Source organism: Gambusia affinis, linkage group LG07, assembly GCF_019740435.1.
Source record: "Gambusia affinis linkage group LG07, SWU_Gaff_1.0, whole genome shotgun sequence".
Taxonomy (NCBI): domain Eukaryota; kingdom Metazoa; phylum Chordata; class Actinopteri; order Cyprinodontiformes; family Poeciliidae; genus Gambusia; species Gambusia affinis.
This window is the reverse complement of record NC_057874.1, coordinates 20,075,063-20,096,123: the sequence shown is the minus strand read 5'-3', so window position 1 is coordinate 20,096,123 and position 21,061 is coordinate 20,075,063. Positions and strand designations below refer to the sequence as shown.

The 21,061-nt window shown below is 37.2% G+C and overlaps 1 protein-coding gene across 1 annotated transcript in view; it reads left to right on the top strand.

The window, feature by feature from the left end:
• The first annotated feature begins 541 nt into the window (after positions 1-541).
• syn2b (synapsin IIb) overlaps positions 542-21,061 on the top strand; it is a 71,645-nt gene continuing 51,125 nt past the window's right edge. Inside the window, exon 1 of the mRNA XM_044121924.1 lies at positions 542-1,552. Coding sequence (XP_043977859.1) covers positions 1,107-1,552 — 446 coding nt within the window. The 5' untranslated portion in view covers positions 542-1,106. The remainder of the gene's footprint in view (positions 1,553-21,061) is intronic.

Genomic DNA, 21,061 nt, shown 5'->3' with positions numbered 1-21,061 from the left:
TATTGCTGATCCAAACTGTGCTACAGGAGGCTTCAGAGTGTCTGCAGCATATGGCACAATCTGTTTCTAAAGCTTTCATTCAGACAGGATAAGGAAAAACAACCACAGAGATGTGTAACACACATGGACAACCTAAACAAGTGTAGGTCAAAACACAAATTGCTCATACTTTACCAGTAGATCCTGAATCAGGTTCATTATTAAAGGGTTAGAGTTATGCATCATTTGTAACAGCTGAATCCAATAATCGTCAGAAAAAGAGATGTCACATGTTGAGCCAACGGCTGAAATATGGAAGAATGATAGCAGGAGAAGGTGGGGCTTGTGGAGCGTGATGGATGGTGTTTCCAACTGTGAACCCAACCTCAAACGCGCGTGCAGGAAACCCCCTCCGCTGGCTGCACACGGCACGCAGTGACACAGTGTTGCAGCACGACACTTGAACGTTGTCAGTGATGTAGGAGGATGATGACAGGAGAACGAAGTGGGAGGAGGTGAGGGGATAGGGGGATTCAGCCAGTGAGTGGCTCAGGGGGAGTAAGCGAGAGGAAAAAGGGCAGAGGGAGCGAATGAGAGAATGAGATAAGCAGAGGCGGCAGCATCTCTTTGGTGCATTCAGCTTGCAGCAGCTCAGGAGGCAGGAAGGAAGGAAGAGAGGAAAAAGGAGAACACCAGCAACTGTCTGAAGGGGGCGACACCACACCTCTCTAGCTCTCTCTTTCTCTAGTAGATACACACTGTCCCACGTCACAGCACGCATTTTCAGGAGGCGTGAGGCTCAGGAGGAGGAACACCACTCACACGCTCGCTGTTTCTGTTGCCCCGGCTGCACTTTCGGGAGCTGTCTCTTGAAGGCTGGACCAGAGCTGTTTCCATCCTCGCTCGCTTCATCCATCCTCTCTTCCCTTCCTGCTTTACCATCCAACACAGAAGCAGCTCTCTGTCACGCATCCCTCGATCATCTGGACTGATTTGTTTGCTCTGTCATTCATCTAACCCCTGATCCACTTTGCCTTCACTCCATTCAGCCTGGACATCAGAAGGTGCCCAGTCAGGAGAAAGACACATCTACAGTCGACTGAGAATCCCATCTTTCAACCGAAATCATGAACTTCCTCCGCCGCCGTCTCTCCGACAGCAGCTTCATGTCCAACCTGCCCAATGGCTACATGACAGACCTTCAGAGGCCTGACCCACCTGCTCCTCCACCCCCCACCACCTCCTCTCCTTCCCAGCAAGGTGCAGCCCCTGCTTCAGCTCCTGCCCCTACCCTCTCCCCAACAAAAGCTCCTACTCCATCCCAGGTGCCTGCCAGTTCTCCTGGGCCACAGGAGCGTCAACCATCCCAGCTGGCCCAGCAGCCCCAACAGGCTCAGTCCTCCTCCTCCTCTGGTGGATCTTCCGGCTTCTTCAGCTCCTTCAGCTCCATCACCAACGTGGTCAAACAGACGGCCGCATCCGCCGCTGGCTTTGTGGAGCAGTCGGCCCCTTCCCCATCCCTCTCCAAGAAGTTCAAGATCCTGTTGGTCATTGATGAGCCCCAGCATGAGTGGTGAGTGTTGAGAAAATGTCACAGGTTGTCTAAATATCTGTTTGGAAGCTGTGTGCAGTAAAAAGGTCACCCTGTATTTCATGTTTGGAAAGCTCTTTAAGCTTGACATAGAAAATATTTGGTTCTCAGTCAGCCAGAAGGCACATAATTTATTAACTTATTTAATTAAATGTGGGTGGATTGGCATGATTTTGATATGCACACTATTAAAACGACTTGTTGATTGATGGTTGGAGTACTCTGTGAAATCAAAACAAACCAATGGGTTCTATTAGCCAATAAAATTGCAACACAAACATGAAATTTGATTCTTCTTATTCTGTTGCTTCATATCTGTGCAATAAAATGTCTTCTCCTAGTGATGCTGCTCTCAAAATAGCTCTGCTAATCAAAACAGACAGGAATGATTTTCTCTGGGCTTTGCATTCACACATTCCACCACCCAGCTTTGTCACTTGTCTCAGCTCTTGTGATTTGACTTGTGCTTTAAGATGCTATATTTGTGTCTATGTTAATGCATGTGTGAGAAAGTTGGTTTTAAAAACCTTGAAGTCACTGTTAGCATCTCTCGACAGCACAAGCTGCAGCTATAATCCTCATGCTATCAAGATGCACATCGCTGTTGGACAAAAAGCATGTAGCTCTGAATAAAACATAATCTTCTACAAGTTTAAAGGGAGCTTTCTGCAGAGCAGTGATGTTGCAATACTGTCTACTGTAACCGGTTCCTGAAAATCAGATTTCCATGTGGTGGCAGTTGATGGATTGCTAGGGTGTCTAATGTTGTCATTAGCTGGATGTAGCTTTATCTTATCAGGCTATTACAAATGTCTTGTGAAAATGATTGCTGCATAACCTTTCCTGTTTAACAGATGCTCTTTAGGGTTGTTGCAGGTCAATTATTGTTGATCTCTTCATATAAAACATATCTGAAAGCTTTACAAGAAGCAAATATACAGATTTAGATGTCCTGGAAGGAAATAAAAAAAAACACTCTTCAAAATCTGGGAACTATATAGAAAATGGCATTCCCAGATTTTGAGATGAATGTTTATGTTGGCAGAATAATGTTGAATACCCAGGCTTCAGTAGAGAGCGAAAGATTAGAAAGAAAACAGTACACCGTAATTCAAAACAATACAACATGTTATAATATAGTACAATCTACTATAGTATTGCACAGCAACATGATGAGATAAATTTGAAACTATGTGATATGAAAAAAATGGAAAAGATTAAAATACAGACTGATGTGATATTGCCACCAGTGCTTGAAATAAATCAGGTGGGCGTGTAAATTGCTTCTATAAACATTTTTGTTAGGACTGGATTGCTCTCAGAAGCTCAGTGAAATCCAGACTTAGGATGCTTTCTCTGCAATAGGTCCAATCAAGAAACTTTTCTAACAAATATATCTTGATGTTAAGCATACAAAGACATTTTGAACAACTTCATGCTCATCTTTTGTGGAAACAGTTTTGGGAATATTACTGTTCCAACATGAATCCGCACCAACATACTAAGACAAGGATGGTTGGTGGAGAAGACCTTGACCACTCAGCCCAACTTCTTGACCTCAACCTCAAAGAACACTTTTTGGATGATCTAAAGTGTTTGACCTCTCAAATATGTTTTCTATAAACACACTCCTATACTTTGTGGAAAGTTTTCTCAGAAAAAGGTCAGATATTGTTGAGGAAATATAACTACTTTGAGTGTTTAATATAGTTAATCTCACAGCAATGTGCATTTAGGTAGATTGAACATTCTTATCTGGACAAAAACTAAACAGATGTAAGCCAGGAGGCAAGAGATAAACATTCTCTTGGAGGAGTTTAACCAAAACACTATTCTCTTGAAAGGCTTTAAATTAGGTGGGCCATAAACCATATCTCCCCGGCTCAGAGGTCGAAGGTCGGGGGTTTCTCAGAGAAGAGGGCTGCATCTGGAGATGGTTACAGCCTGGTACTAACGTCTAATTTTAATACATCTTTAAATACTAATCGCATGTTTTTGATTAAAGTTTATTATCCAAGTTAGAAGTATTAATCTAGTAGATGATTAATGTATTTGAAAATGTATTATCAGTAACAATTTCAGAATCAAAGGAAAATTGTTTGAATTAGAAAAGGAATTCTACCTCATTTTGTTCTGTGAGAGGACAAAGATTTAAGTTTTTGGAGATGCTGAAATCAGAAAAGCAGAAAACTATGTTTGATTAAAATAACTTATAATTTTAACAAGTAGTAAACGACTTTTGATTTCTGCCTAAACTGAGAGGAAGGTCTAAGTCTTTCCAAGGTAGCTTTTGGTTGGTCAAAACAGGGAACGCCCTATTTGCATATATTAACAAAAAGAAACGCCTTCACTAGAAAAGTGAATGCTCAAGAATACGAAGTGAGAATTCTGCTTTTGCATCCTTCTTTCTGTCTGTTCTCTTCTTTTAATTCTCTGACTCAGGTAAAGAATGTACTTCTCTGTAATCTGCAGTTTCCTTGTTAATTCATATGGTGTTTTCCCATTGAATTAAACTCTATAACACTGTGACGTCAGCACGCCTCGTTGTTTTCTTCTGGCCGTGAAGTCATCCGCTCAGGGACCCGGGAAGGAAGAAAAGAGAGCCAAGCTTTTTCCAAAATTAAGCTAATTTAGAGTTTTTCTTCCAACAATATGAAGGTGTTATAATTGCAAATGTTGGATCAACATCACATTAAATCTGATGGATCAAGAATAAGTTGGTGATCCTCTTGGTAAAGGCATTTGAGCAAAACGTTTTATCAAAACATGGGACAGAGTTAATACAAGTGGAGTTTAGTAGAGTTTGTTGCAGTATCATGCAGTACATTATGATGGAATTTTATACAATGCGATATGATACAGAAAATACAATACAATACAAGGGATCATGATACAATAAATTGTGAGACAATATGAGAGTTTACAGAAATATACATTATGATATGATCAATTTAGGTAAATATGATATAATATGATGCAGTATTTATTACAGCAGTAAAATGCTGTAATAAAATCAATCATGCCAGAACGAGATGAAGCATATGCAGTACAAAACTATATGGAATAGTATTCCACAATACAATATAACAGGAACTAATATGATCCAAATATTATCTGATTCAGATGCTAAAATGCAGTTAACAGTTAATGTTATAGAATCCAATATCACATAATACTTTAAGACGTAATATGATAGATTATAACACACAATATTTAATGTTTCCTTGGAGGTTGTTGTTTTGTGAACCTGAGCTGTCTAAACATTTATTTTCAGAAGACTTAAAATGCATGTATAAGAGTTACACTTTATACACTTAATGGATAAAAATGGGTGATAAAATTAAATAATCCCTACTTTAGCACCAGAAGAGATTTTACTGATGTACTAAATACAGTTTTTATCAAGCTTATCACAGATGCATTTTTTAAACAATTTGGATCCTTTTGGAAATTTTGTGCCTTCTGCCTCAAGGGCAGAGTTCATGCTCAAAATGAAGGATGTGTGACTGGTCTGATGGTGGGCCTTTGATTAGTTTAAGAAAATGAATATGACCCTCTGAAAGTACAGTTGAAACTTCAGTGGGTTTTTTTTACAGGCTGAATGTGTCTGGCAGCTCTAGGTTATGATAATCCTACATTTCATGCTGTGATTGTTTTGGTAGGCTGTGATTGGTTGGGAGTCTCTAAATGGGTGACACTAGAGTCTAAACTCATAAAGGAGTCATTTGAATGCATGGCTTGGCTTTATGTAATCCTGCTTCTATAACATCTGCCATGACTATACAGCATCATCCGTTACTTATAGTTAGAATGCATTAGAAACGTCAGATTACTGACATTAATGTATTAATGAAAATAAACAGATTGCACATCTACTGCTCTCATCTTGTGGAGCATTATAGGGTTCTGATCAGGTTCTAATTTTCAAAACTGATAATCACATCAAATGAATTGAAACAGTCACTATAATGTGGTCTGATTAAGGTCTTGTGCTGGAGTTTTAAATAGACAGCTTTAACCCTTAATATGATACAGAATTAGTCACAGGACATTGGGAACATGAATAATACAAAAAAGAAGAAGTCTAATATCTAATTTTTGCATCTATTTGCTCTGTTTTCAGAAGATTTTTATTTTTATTTTCCAGATGTTCCTTTAGCCTGAGAAGTATTAATATTAATGTTGTGTTTCTTGGAGGATGATAGCAGAGCTTTCACGAGGCCTATGGGCCAGAGTAGCATTTGGCGGAGTCTTATTGATTTTCCACACAGAAAGGAGTGGTCGGCTTTTAGTAGTTCAATTTGGTAAACAGAAGATCTCACTGAAAATATTGTATCTGAATGTCAATCAGTTTGACATAAGAAGTCTAATCCTGCCCTTTGACTTCTAAAACAGCTGTCATCTGAAGGAAATAATCAGCATAATACATTGCTCAGCAGGGCTGTGAGCAGATTCCGTTTCTGGCAAGTGTATCCGGGGGCAAACACACACACACCCCACACAAAGCGAAACAGACAGAGAAAGAGAAAATATCATCAGTAAGTACAAACAAACAGCGCACAGTCACTGCTAAAATGACTGAATACTACAATTTTATAATTTTAAAACAAAGAAAGCACAACATTATTCACTGGATTCTCATATGTTTGTCAAACAGCAAAATAAAAAAGATAAAAGATTTGGAGCAAGAACTCTAAATCTTCCTCTTTTTTATGGAAGAGACTATGAGGCAGTCAGACGCTTATAAAACACATTCAATCAACTATTTACAACATACCTCCTCATCTTATTGAAAACGTTTTTTTGTTTTTTTTTAAATTGGCCTGTTTCCATTAAGAAAATGTATTTTTATAAATTCATGTTGCCCAATTTTAGGATTAATAAAATTGAGCAATTTTATTTTCGTCATTCTACCACAAATCTAGATTCAATTTCTAGATTCAGTAAATGATTAGGTCCAACATAAAACAACTATTTATAGCATGCACTGGTAAGTGACAGGAGCAAAACAAACAATTGTGACATAGCAACAAATTACGCAAATATCTCTTTATGAATAGTGCCTGTCTGTTGCATAAACAAGCTGAGGTGTCACTGCTCTCTTGGCATCTGACGACTCATGGTGTGCAGACCTTTGCCTCTGCAATGGGATTCTCTGACTTTGTCACAAAAAGGCCATAAGAGGAGCCCATCAATAAATCTAAAACAGAACGAGTGTGTAGTTTCAGCAGTTTGGAATTGTGTTATGTCTCTGAATAGTCTCGTTTAAGATTTATGTAAGTGCCCTGAGCATTTTGAGGTGGAGGATAGAAGAGGGAATGTCCTTTCTTTCAAGGTTGGAATTGGGACATGGAGAAGGGTCGATAAAGGAGAACATCTGGGAATCTCTTTTTTATCCCTTTCACTTGATGATGTTTTGTCTATTCAAGTGTAATATTTTTCTCTGCCTCTTTTTTTTATCACGACTTTGTTTTGCTCAAGAGAAAATGCTTTGGGTTCACTATGTGATGATGTTATGAGAAGAGACGTGGTGATTCAGCAGTTTCAGCCCAAAGGCCACATCTGGGTTTTCTCTTTTGCTCTCTGCATTTCTCTGCATCTCGCTCGTACCTTTCATTGCATATTTCAAATGTTTTATTTTTCTACATATCCAGTAAATATGTGCTCTTCAGTGTCTGCCAGAAAGCAGATGACTATATTCACTACCTGATATTGCATAAGCACTCATCAGATTAAATTATTTTGGACTGTTGACTTTTATAACTGACTCATGGGGGATGTGATTTTGTTTTTTTGACTGCAGGTTAGAGATGAATATCCTTTGTTTTGCCTGCAGCAAATAACTGAACTTTAACTCTGTTTTTTTATCATTTATTAGTATGTAATAACTTTAGAAGCTTGGTAAAAAGGAAAACACTTATTAACTCTGACTTGAGATGATCCTACAGTCATGCAAGTAGCAAAACAAGCTTCTGTTGGTCTCTATAGTGTTTAAAATAAGTATAGAACATGTCAATATTTTTCTTAGCACGCATTTCAAATGGTTGTATAGCTCTAATAAATTTAAATGGCATCAATATTATGTAAACATAACAATATTTTTATAGCTTGAAGTGATTGCACAGTAGTCTTTTGTGTCTGACCGATGTGATTGACTCTAGCATCCAGAATGTGGGTCTGGCCCCCTGGATTAGTGAAGACTCAGGCCCCTAATGAGAGCAGGTGGGGAGGAAAATACTCATATATCTTTGTCAGATTTACACACACACGCACACACATGCCAACAAGCAGGTGGCTTTCTGCTATTGTGTTTTCAAGTTATGCTATCCAGAGTAAATATGTGCCACTACAGAATGATTTGGTGGTTTCCACCTCCTTGTTTCTGCTTACTACACCCTCGAGGAGTGATGTTTAAAAGAAAGTAGGCGAAGGTTACTTACTACTGACAATGTTTCCTTTGCAGTTTAAATATGTCTTTTTAAAAGACACCCACATACAAAACAATGCAGGCACTCTGTTGACTTTAGGTTAATTGGTGCATCATTCACACATTTGAGTGAGTAGATGATATAAGACTCTCAGCTGCAGGTCACAGATTCCAACAGTAAGATTTACGACTGACCTTATTAGAGTCAGGGGCAATGTCACGCTGACTCTACAGGGTGCTCCAGGAATCGACCTCCCAATGTCTTATACCACTTATTGGTTGTCATACTACACTAGTGGCATTTAAAGCCTCGCAGATGAGAAAGATTACACTTCTCAACCTTGGAAATGTCAGAATATTGAGTGGCTATTGTGCTGGAAAGATGAAGTTATTTTTCTAAATTCTGGATGACAAACGCATGACATTTTCATTTGTTTGAATTTGCCGTACAGCAAATGTTTATTTTTTATGATTTCTACTGGTAACTTCATTTTTGCAGGGCCAGACCAATTTCTACAAAGTGACTTGGCTGTGATTTCTTCTGGTAGATGGACTTTCTTTTTGTGCTTCCTTAAACCAATCATAGTTGACTTCACATGCACAGAACCCTGGAGGATGTATCTTTGATGTGTCTGGGTCAGAGCCAATTTTAGTTTGCTAATATGCCTTGTTGGGCAGCAAATGTTTATGGACAAACTGTAATTTATTTGTTTAGAACCAGACAGAAAGAACCGTTCATCTTCTTAATCAAGGCACTGTGTCTATCTTTGTAAGACATGATTATATTTATTCATATGTAAATATGACATTTTTTTTCTATAAATGAATATTTGTAATATTTTTATTGCCATGCATTTATCCCACATTGTATCAGTGCAGGCAGAGTTTCATTACATTTGGCTTCTGTTTGCTTTCCCCAAGGCCAGGCTATTTGTAAATGCAGAATCGTGCCAATACCCAGTGTGTACTAATGGCTTTAAGAAGAGCTGTTATCCTTCAGCTCTATTGGGACCGAGTGTCACAGATCACCCATTAACAAAATGTTATCAGTAAGGGGAGAGCAGTCAGCCTTTAAGCTAATTTTAAAGTGTGCTAGGGAAGAATATTACCTTATGCATTACTAAATTATTTCACTTTTACATTTTTGGGACTTTGCTAGTGTTTTTGCTCTGTGCCCTGTAGCTGAAATTTTACAATGGCAATTAAGGAAGTGGAGCTCTAGCTCTAACCGTCTGTCTTGTTAATATAAATCTTCACCTCAGCAGACCTTACACTTGAAGAACAAAAGTAATTGGTCCAAACATTCTTGAGGTAATATCTGTCTTATTTCTGTAAAGATGAGAAACAGTATTCTTTCTAAAGGTTTTAGTGGCACAGGTAGCTTTTATTCAAAGGCCGACGGACAGCACGGAGGACGGCTAGAGAAGGGAAAGACATGTAGCAAGTGGTCAGGGGCTGGGAATCGATCTGAAAACAACTGCGTTCAGGACTGTGGCCTCTGGTGTGCCTGCTCCACCACTAAGCCATGTGGCGTCCCTGCAGAAATAGTCTTACACTCTCCTGTGGACAAAATACATAGAATATGTGGTTTTATCAATTTTTCCATTTTATACCAAATACTGTAATGCCACTCTCTTCACTCTTCAAAAGTTGTAGGACATTATGAAACAACTGTCATTTGTTTACTATAGCATATCTAGTTGCCTGGTCAACTTGATGCTATGGATGTAGATGCTATTAAATAGCTTTTCAATCTGAACTGTATAAGTAATTCAGCTCTTCCAACAAGATCGCCAATTGCAGCAGCTGATCATCACTTATCTGTGGGAGCTTCTGTAGGATGTCATTGCTGCTGTATTGGTCAAATTTGCAGTCTGACTCATGCCTCATTGAGTTTTCTTTTAGGTCTATGTTATCCATGCAACAAAGCAATTTACCAGAACTACCTACAGGATGAGCTATTTGCACTGAAAATACACAGAAATGGCTGGTTAAAAATTGCTGCCTTTTCAGATGAAAAACATTAAAACTACAGGGATTGATTTTCATATTGCTGATGGCGTCTTTGTGCAGTGAAACAGCTCTATCATAATCCAGAGATAAAAGACACCCTTTGCAAAAAGCACAGCAATATCTTACAGGGCTGCAGAGTAAATAGGACCATTCAGAGTTGCAGCCTGGAGTGGAGTAGACCTCTGTTGCTATGGCACCCGGTAATGATTCTGAAAAAATCTGGTTGTAAGCAGGGATGTAGTGAAATATGAGACAGAACAGTTGACATTTAGTTCTCTGGTTGAGCTAAAGCAAAGAATAAAAAAAATATGTTAAGTTTTTTTTTTTTCTTCAAATTTTTCTCCCTTCCTGATTTTATCCTCATATTGTTAAACAGTCTGTGAGAAAATGGACATTGCACATAAAAATGCAACAAAAAAGTATGAGTTTGAAAAACAATTGGGGTAATAAATGTCTCAACCCTATATCCAAAAAATATTTTAAGTCAATACATGTTCAATACACACTCTGTAAGACAATCTTGTGTTTGAGTCTCTAGCTCAGACCTTTCTTTGTGGCGTTTGCATGCTCTCTCTATTGGAGGGCATATTCTTGGTTATCAGTTATCTTATCTTAACCAAAAAATATGCTATTCCAGATAACTGAAGACTTGTTGTCTGTCATCTGTGTGTCTGTATTGTTCTGTGAGGGACTGGCAGCCTGTTTCGTATTCCCAACCTTGTCCAATGACAGCCAGAGATTGTCATCTACCCTACCACAAACCTACTTGAAGGATGGATGAATAGATGAATAGATGGATGGATCATAAAACTGTAATTTGATTTACACAAATATTTCAAAAGATATTAGTGTAAAATGCAATATGGTACATAGGTGGATTAAGAATTTCTCTTAGAGGCACAGCTGTATTATTTAGCACAGTAGTTTGTAGCTTTTGTTTGTTCTTGCATGTTGTTTTCCCTTTGAAGAGTTGCAGGCTGGATTAATGACAATGGCTGTAAATTTGCCATGGCTGTAAATGGGACTGTGAGAAAGGCTGTTTGGATCTGTTTCTGTCTTGCAGCCTGTCCTGGTTGACCCTACTGATAGAAGAGACAAGCCACATCTCTCCTCTGTGATCTTTAAAATTGGCACAGCTTATAGATGAAAAGATTCTTTAAACAGGATGAAAAAATATCTTGTTCTTCAAAAGAGATAATTCACAACAAAACATTTGACTGCATTGTATAATAAATAACTGGAGTGAACTGCCCATTATGTAATTAGATCTGTGCTGACTGTATGATTGGACTGTAGTTATATTAGTTTGTCCTGACCTGAATCAGGACACAATAAGATTCTTCATAATGACTTATACTTGAATCTTTTTGTCTTGTAAAGTGCCCTGGGATAATATTTATTGTTATATAAATAAATTAATATTAAACAAAATTATTTTGAATTATGGTGTAAAATGTGTGACTGTAAACTCTAGTTCTATTTTTTTTATAGCAGCCCATTTACCGACTAACATTTTCATAATTATAGATTTAGTATGCAGTTCGTTCTGCATGAGCTTGACTTGGAGGTTGTCAGAATTTGTAAATGTGTCTCTATTTGCATAGTGTGTATAAGTGTGAAAAATCACCCCATGTATTTATTGTATCTGTTTTTCAGATTCTCCTCAGGATGAAATAGTTTGCTCTACATTATGCCTGAGTAGATAAATGGAATGTATAAATATTTTACCACCATTTTGAAATGTTAAATCAAAATTGATCTGTCTGCAGGAGAAATACAGCAATTAGCTAAATCAATAATTTAGATTCACATTTTGCCTATGCACTTAAAGGTTATATTTAGTTAGTTTTCATTAGAGAAAAGTGTTTCAGCTCATATTAATAACCTGAGTCAGACATGTCCTCCTTCATCTTAGGCTTCTCTTTCTAATTTCTAATATGAATGTGAAAATATGTAAATGTATCTGTTCTGGACCGAAAGCTATTTTGACACTGTCATCTTATGGAGTTTTGCCTCTTACTTAAGTAGGAAAATCACATCAGGTGTAATGCGGTTTTCTTTAGCACTTCAGTGAAGGTAGACATCCAGAAAATTAATGTAAATCAGCATGATGTCCTATAAAGTGTTTGTGGTTTCTAATTTTGATGGATGGATTGCATTAATGCAAGTGTTAACTGTGCTGGACAACCTGCACTGTTATTCACTGCTAAAAAAATGCTTTGTTAATCATACATCTATTGAACTTCAGGAGACTCAAGCTAATTTTCTCAACAAATTAGTAAATGAGAGACATTCTTGAGTTTACTCGTGCTTCTGGTTTTCCCTGATAGGACTCAATCATTTGAGACAAGGGCCATAATCATTGCTGACTGTTAAATTTGAATGTTTTGTGTTAAATACATTTTATGTTGAGACAGCAGCTCTGTCATGACCAGCAACCCAATTTATTTAGCAAAGCTTGCAATACAGAGACAAACTGAAAAAGCCAAACTACTTTGGTGTTACTTGGCTGAAATGTGTGTTTATTCATTTCCAGTCAGAAATAATTAAGTCCATCACAACATTTTGATATACCTTTAAAATAATCAGAATAAAGATAAAAAAACATCTAACTTTAAACTTGTTCGTTATTGTTTAGTTCCCAGCTTCCGTACTTTGTGGAGCATTATTTTTTTAGCCTTTGTAATTTCTAAAAGATTTTTTGGTAAGTGGTTACAAACTTAGATCTTAGACCAGATCAGGTATTGATTAATATTCCTGAAATGCAGTCCCACATCACCCACCTCCATGCTTCCTCCATGTATCCTTCAAATCACAAGTTTGGCATTTCTTACACCAGAGAGGCTGGAGATCCATGGTATCCAAGGAGCTCCAGTTTGAATCTGTTAATGAAGTCCTTTATTCAGTTTGTTTATTTATTTAGCACCAATTTACAACACGTCATATCAATGCACATGCATACATTCCAAGTTTCCTAGTTATTAAACAGTGGAGTCAAGTTCAGTTCTATTCAAATTGATTAAAAAGTAGTTTGTTTTTTTATCCAAGGAAATCCAGCGGACTGCGTTTCTTCACTGACTTGTAGCCTTCACTTTCTCCTGGACAAACGTGTAGTAACAGTGGAGAATTTCTTGCATTGTGTCAATGACTTTGCTGCAGTTCCTCAGGTTTACAATCATGAGGAGACAGTGGAGAGAAATAATTCCCCTTTAACATAATAACATTTCCAGCAGAGCCTATATAGTATGTTATTTCTTCAACACACATCTAATAACATTTTTCATCAGAAAACTTTCAGCTGGCTTTATGTTTAGGCCGATGAGGTTTGTAGTTGTTCCATAACTTCATTATTATGCCCCCAGTTGTGTCACTGGAAATATAATTTCTTTAGTCTTTCTTTAGGCAATGCTTTTCAGGTCTTGATGACAAATATATCCTCTTTACCTCTGTGGACGTTCACTTGACTTTCTCATCTCTCACCTCATATCTCACATATATGAAAGTACATAGAATCTGATCAGCTCCAGAATATCTTCATCAGTGGGGTTCATATGTATTGCAGCTGAAGCTAGGAAGACCCAACAGCTGTTAATATTTTCACTCACATTGTGGAAAAAGAGTTTCTAAGCTCAGCTTTGACTTAGTTGGATATTACAGATATAAAAACTCCCTTTTTTTGCAATTCAACCAGGAACACAAAGGGATGGATGGTTTATTTTTGTCATCTTTGTTGCCATGGAAACACACTAATTAGACATGTGGATTGTAAGTGTGTGCTGCTGAGTTGCTTTGGTCATTGCTGACACGTTTGGTGCTCAATTCAACTCTTCTCAATACCAAAAAAAAAAACCAGTCCAACAGTGAGGATTATCAGAACAGACCTTTTATAAATCTATTTATTGTACTCACAATTGGCTTCTTTTTATGTGGCTCAGGAGGAATCCTTCAACTTAGATTTCTGTCTCACTCTTCTCCCACAGAAACACACAAGTCTTTAAAGATATAGTTACCACAAAAAAAGTGAAATATGCAGACTGTCAAATAGCCAGGGTGTTTTTACATAGCAGGAAAACAAATCTACACCATTTGCATTCACAATCTATAAGGAACTAAAAAGGAACTAAAATAAGACAAAGATCTTTCGGAGACAAATTACTTAAATGACAATTCATAAAAGAAAACATGACAGACACACTTTGTATAAAGGTGCAGACCATTCACCTGCAGAACTAGGTCTGAAACTGAACATTGAGGAATTGGATTTCATTGAGACGCAATCTGCAGCAAAGACTGCGAGGTAGAGACGTTTTTGCTTTTGCTTCTTATGTACAGAGGCAGCTGTCAGAATAGTTTCCATTATGATCTAAAAACAGATTTTGTAGTTCAGTTCAGTGATAATAATCAGAATATCCAATGCTTGACCTTTCTTCATAATTAATCAATGTTCAGATCCAGACCAAGATTGTCCATGCCAAGTCAAAGTTTTAGTCACATCAGTCATTTGCAGCAGATTTTATTTGTAGTGGAACCAATAAGCTGCTACAGACTTTCCTGCAATTTACAAATATTGGATCTCCCATAAAAATCCAATGTTCCTTGGGTCCAGCATCTTACTGTATTATATTAACTGTACTCTAATTGAAATGAAAGTACATATAATTTGATCAGCTTCAGAAAAGGCCTGGCCAGGGGAAGCTTTTCCACCTCTTGAGTCATCCCTGTATCCATTCAACATACCGAGGAAGCAACCTCTAGGATGTTTAGGCTTAGCGATTAAACACATTTTCAGGTTTTCTCAAAATATTTCAGAGGTTCAGTGAACTCCCTGGTGTAGAATTTTGAACTGGGTTGTTCCTGCTCTTTCTGCCCCCCCTTTTGTCTTTAGGCTGCGAGCTGAGCAGATTGAGTCTACCTTTTGTTTGTCTTCCATTACACCAGGGTCGATGAGAAGTGCTGTTAGTTTTGGATTCAGCTGGGAATAAGAGGTATCTGACAGATAGTGGATGCCAGGAGCTGCAGGAAAAAACGACAGAGGAAATGGAGGAGCAGACCTAATGAGCTGGTTTGAAAAGCAGTAACTTCATGCACAAACGAGGATGCTGAATATCAAAAGTGGAAAAAAATAACTTTAAGTTGCTGTATTAATTTGCATATTTTGCTAAGCTCCTGGAACATACACTGACATATCTATTTCTACCAACATATGAAAATAGCAACATCTAATTACCTATGAAACCCTGTTTAACAGTTATTATAAAATTGATGTGTGTCAATCCCAAGTTAAAGGATTAATTCATACATTAATGTTATAAAAGGTGATATCTCTTTCTGACATCAGCTTAAAAAAAAACCCAACACTTCCTGTATGTCACAGTTAAAGTTTCATTGCAGTCAATGCACAATGATAATAATCCAAAAAGTTTTTTTGATGAAAAAGTAAGTAATTTAGGTAGTAGTTTAACGGAGCAGCTCTAACCTTTGTTCTTTTTTCAGTGTGTTGACATCATTTTTCCACAGCTGACAGTTCACTCTGCTGACAGAAACAACAGTAAGCACCTCACAACAACAGGAAAACTGCAGATCCCAAACATACTGCCAGCTGGTGAACAGAATCTGCTTTCTGCAGCTATTCACCACATTCTGCCAAATGTAGTTACTGCAGTGAAAACTTGCTTCCCTTTTCTGTCATGAGGCCCAAGATTCCTGGTGGAATTCCATATTTTGTCTTTTCTAGATTATACTTTAGCTTCCATAAGTGATTTTTGACTTATTTTTTGTAATCAAGTTTGCCTTTTCCTTCTAGTTTTTACTACTATCACGTTATATTCTAAAACAAACGTGTGTTTGTTCAGCAAATCTTCAAATTGTTTTGACTCTTGGTTGATATTTTGCATGTGTGTCTTGTTTGTGATTACTGATGTAAAATTTATTTAGTCAACTATTCCAGACTTCTGCACTGCATCACATTCCCAACAATGACTGAATAACTGATGTTATGTTGTATTTTGCAGCTACACAGTTAAACCTAAATTGTATTTTTGCACCAGTAAGAAAGATTCTGTTAATGTTTCTCGTCAAATTCTGAATTATTGTTTGAAATTGCCAAAAGTGATTTACTGACGCCTCTAAATATCTCTACATAAACTTTTGTAGATAAACCATCCATCATCTGTTGCCATTAGCAACTTGATGCTGGATAACATTTTCTAAATTATTGTTTTACTCTAGTTATTATGGAGATCTAAATTTGTCTGCAATACAAGAAATACAAGTACAAATAGATTTCTGTGGTTTAGAAAAAACTTTTTTTTGAAAATATTTTAACAAGATAGAAATAGTTTTCTCTTTTGTTGTTGCTATGGATACCTGTGGGAGGTTCCAAGTTAGCCTTGAGGGTCAGGTGAAGGACTGTTCACAGCTAAAATAGGAGTTTTATGAGTTATTGAGGTTTGTGTGGTTTTAGTTTGGGAAACGACACATTTCCTAAGCAAGAAATTGCTTATGATTATTTAAAGTCAAGATGCAATTTACTTAACCTTTTTAATTTGATCGTAAATTATTTTTATTATAACCTTTCTAATGCAGGCTGGTGTGTCTTTAAAAACCTTTGTGTGTAAAGTGTCTCGACTTGTGAGATCTGAACAACATAATAGAACATCAATATATTCTTCTTTAACCTCTACTGTAGCCCTCACACACAGCTCTGGTGGCTTAAAATATAAATTATACCAACAGAAAATCCAAAGAGATTTAAATAAAACTATATAGAAATAAATAATATGTACATCTACATAATTACAGAGATTTACCAAAAATTCACAGGTCACCATAATAAACAGGCTCCACACAAATAAATGATCAACTAATATGGTAGAAGATCAAAAAAATTAGGAATGGATGTGGTGAGGATCAGATTTAAGCGACTTTGAATGTGTGATTTGTTGAGGTCAGATCTGAGGATTTCATAACCGGCTGATCTACTGGGATGTTCACAAACACCCATTCATAAGATCAGAGAGAAATGTTCAAAGAAGATAAAAGTTTCTTTATTTGTGTCGGACATCAGAGGCGAAGGGGCAGACTGGTTTCAGATGATAGAAAGGCAACAGCATCTCAAATAACCAGTCGCCATGCAGAATATGATCTTTACATTCTCTGAACCTTGAAGCAGATGAGCTACAGCCGCAAAAGACATTTGTACATTTTTCTATCAGCTAACAACAGGAAGCTAAGGGTACAGGTCACATTATTAGAGTTTTTAAAGTTGGACAGTAACAGATTGGAAATCATTACCTGGTGCAAAAGTCTTGATTACATACAGATGGTTAAGTCGGAATTTTGCATTAAAAACACTTAGAACCCCTTAACGTCAGTTCATAATTATTTAATACCCAATTTAACTCTGTATGGTTACTGATCATATCATCCTGTTATGTTCATCTTCATTTCTATATCTAGCAGGATAATAACCATTCCAAAAAGCTAAAGTCATCTCAATTTGGAGATAACATTTAGCACACTTGTACTCCAATGTCTACTATGTCACCTACGCTGCTTTGTCCTTCTGTGTAATTCTGTTATGTCCATGCAATCCGAAATTTTCAGATTGGGGTTTGAAAAGCATGTATAATCCAGTACTACTAAGGGACACCTAAATAATCAAAACCTGTAAGATGAGGATGTATGCAACTGTATTTACAGACAAACCTGACAGGGTAATAAAGCATTCCTGCTATGTTTTCTCAAGGCTAGTCATATCTTGTTTCATCTATTATAAGATATTTGTTTTGTTGTTTTCAACTCTTTCAAAACAAGATAGGACTACAGTATTAAATAACTGATGCAATTATATGCAGTCTAAAATCTTTAAATCAGAGGTTAATTATTGAACTGCTGTATGTCAAAAGCAGATGCAATTAAAATGTATCTTTTTTCCAAAGAACAATAACATCTAAAACACAGATTAGAATAAGAAATGGTATATAGTACCATTTATCTATATTTTATGCAGATAATATACGTTTTTCCATATGTGCATGCAGCATACATGGTGGCTTGTGTGGGTGGGATTGCAGAGACTTCTAGTGTGTGGAATCCTGCTGAGAACTACCTTCTGCACATCTACAATTCATGCTCTGGATTTTACAAATCAAGCACTTTTCCATGTTATTTTGAAGAATTACAGCAGGGCTACAGCCACATTTAGCAAAGTGTGTCTTACCCTGTGTGTTTTCATGAGCAGAGTGAGATGCATTTTGAGTCGTGACCAGAAAATATCCTCCATCCAGAGCTCAGCTCAGACACCCACATGGAGGTTTTGCTGCTCTCTGTGGAAAGCTGTGTTGTACGCTGAGCTGTGCATGGATTTGTTAACCTTGCTGTAAAACATAAGAGAACCATGCAGGTTAGAAGAATCTGCAGCAGCTAACACTCCAGTACCTCATTCTAAAAACAACAGCCTCCATCTAGGGCAGCCCCCCGGTCTTAAGGCAGGATGATAAAGGTTTTTCTTTTTGGGGGGGGGGGGGGGGGTTGTCATTTGCTTTCAGCTTGTCCTTCACAGGTGGAACTGCTGCTTTGAAGTTTGGGTTTAAGATCCTGTCAAATGCAACAGCAAATGGCTCGTCTTTCACAAGAACAGCATAGCCCTCAGGGAAAAAATCTGTGTATACCATGGACACAGGGACACAGCTTTCATGCAGTAACGGTTATAATAACAGGCAAATGCAGGTTTTAGATTATCTTTCTCAAGTGTGTTTCACACTTGAAAGGGTCATTTCAATCTTTTCTAATCAGTGTTTGTAATCATTTTCAGCACAGCTGATATAAATTGTTACCTGCGGCAGCCTTCTTCTGTTTCACTGGGATAGAGATACAGTCGTGGTGAAGCACATATTGTAAAATATGAAGTACACCACTGAAGCAACGGAAATCTATTAAGAAACTTAATAAGGGTGAGTGACACATATGCATTTGTTTCAATTTAATACAATCCATAATAATGCAGTCAATGGTAATTTCTGATACAGGCGACATGAGCAATTGCCCAATTTTGTGGGAGGCAGCATGAGTGTCCTTCCTCACCCCACGCTCCCACAATTTCCCCCCACGTCCTCATGCTCAACAAGAGGATCTTAATTTCAAAGTGTGTCAAATGTTGCAACGCACCCATCCATTCCCCCTGCTAATCTAAAACTGTAAAAATAAATTCAGGCTTTTATTTGTAAAAATGGATTTTGAGTCATCTATAATTTTCTTTCTACGTCACAACTGTATACCACTTTGTGTTTGTCTTTCATATTAAATTTGTATTAAATATATTTATGTTTGTAGCTACAATGTCACAAAATATGGAAAAGTTCAAGGGGTGTGAATACTTTTGCAAGCCACTGCATATGTGACCAGTATTAACTTTAACAACAACTCAAGTCTTGTCTCTTGAGTCCCAAAAGAATGTATATTTGAACTCTATAAAAACTTTGACTGAGCAGATTTAAAGTTGTAGATATACTCACAAAACTTTCTACAAGTTGTAGAAATACTCTGAAAAATTTGTTGAGTTTTCATAATGTTATAGATTAAAGTAATTTTTCATCTCAATTTCTTGAGTAGTTTGTAAATGTTATGGATTTCTTCCCCATTATGGTCAATAAAATACAAACATAATGCAGGAGTCCGTTGGTCCATAACAACAAATGAAATTACTTAACAATTCAATATTTTGGGATGTATTTTATGTTATCCAATAAGTTTTTGTAAACAACCTAGAGGAAGATGATGCTAATGAGAGAAAAACACAATTTATTTATTAAAGCCCTTGGCTTCTTAATAGCAATAAACATGGAATATTTAGAATGAATGTGTTGTCTTGTGGCCAGTAAGCAGGCAAGAAGAATAATTACATGTCAGCTCTGAAAAAGGAAAAGAAACACAGCTGAGGATAGGAGAGGATCTGTATGTGCAGAGGCCTGGGTTTCAGATGGAAGAGGAAAGAGTGTAAATTGAGGAGGGTAAGTTAATGCTTCACTCTCCGCCTGTGATGTCTCGAGGTGTCAGTACAAGGGGAGTCGAGAATGATTGGAAGTGAATTGTGGACAAACTAACTTGCTTTTATTTCCCCAAGTGAGACAAAAGATCGGGGAGGTGGATTGAGGCAATTTAAAATGAAAAAAAAAAATGCTTAGGAAATGACAGATAGTGGAATATAACCACTGTGAGAGAAGAGACAAGCTGCAGGGCGATTTGAGGAGAGCAACAGCAACAAACACACTCAAAAAGACCCAGAAGAAGAGCATTAAGAAGATTAATGAATGGAGGAAAAGCACGTGAATGTGTGTACGACTGCGGTTTGAAAGGAGGCATCTTTAGGTCTGAATGGTAACCGGGAATATGTGCGACACGTGTCTTCATCGTTTGAGTGAGCACCACAGCACACAAATGCCCCTGGGCTGCTGCACTCAGCCATGTTATGGCTGAATAATCTCAACACACACACACAGAGAGAGAGAGAGAGAGGGAGAGAGAGAGAGAGAGAAAATAAAAGAGAGAGACCAGCAGGAGGATGAAAGGGTGAAAGAGAAAAGATAATGGTATAATCTAGACACAAACATAAATGGCCCAGGAAAACCAGAGAGGATAGTAATTTCCTGAATCTCACTAAAAAATGTGTGCCTGCAGTTGTGTTTATCCTTTCCTGTTTGTGCAGTTATTTTCTTTACACAGGTAAACAAATTAAAACTGTGATTCATAAATAAATGCTGTAAGGGATATGTTTATATACATGGTCTATGTATAGAGGACTAAGTATAGTGGAGAGTTATTTCCAGCTGTTTGTGAATATCAAACCTTATCAAGTCACCAGGCATACTTCATAAAAAATTAAAGGAATGAAAGTCATCTGTGGGGTTTTCTCGCTTGCTCTCTGAATAAACATAGTTTCTTTTTGCTTCCTTTGAATTTAAAAAATTTTATTAATACTGATAAGATATTAATACTTAGAGTCTTCTTCCTTCAGTAACTGTATTCATACTGAAGAGTATTGATGCAAGTGA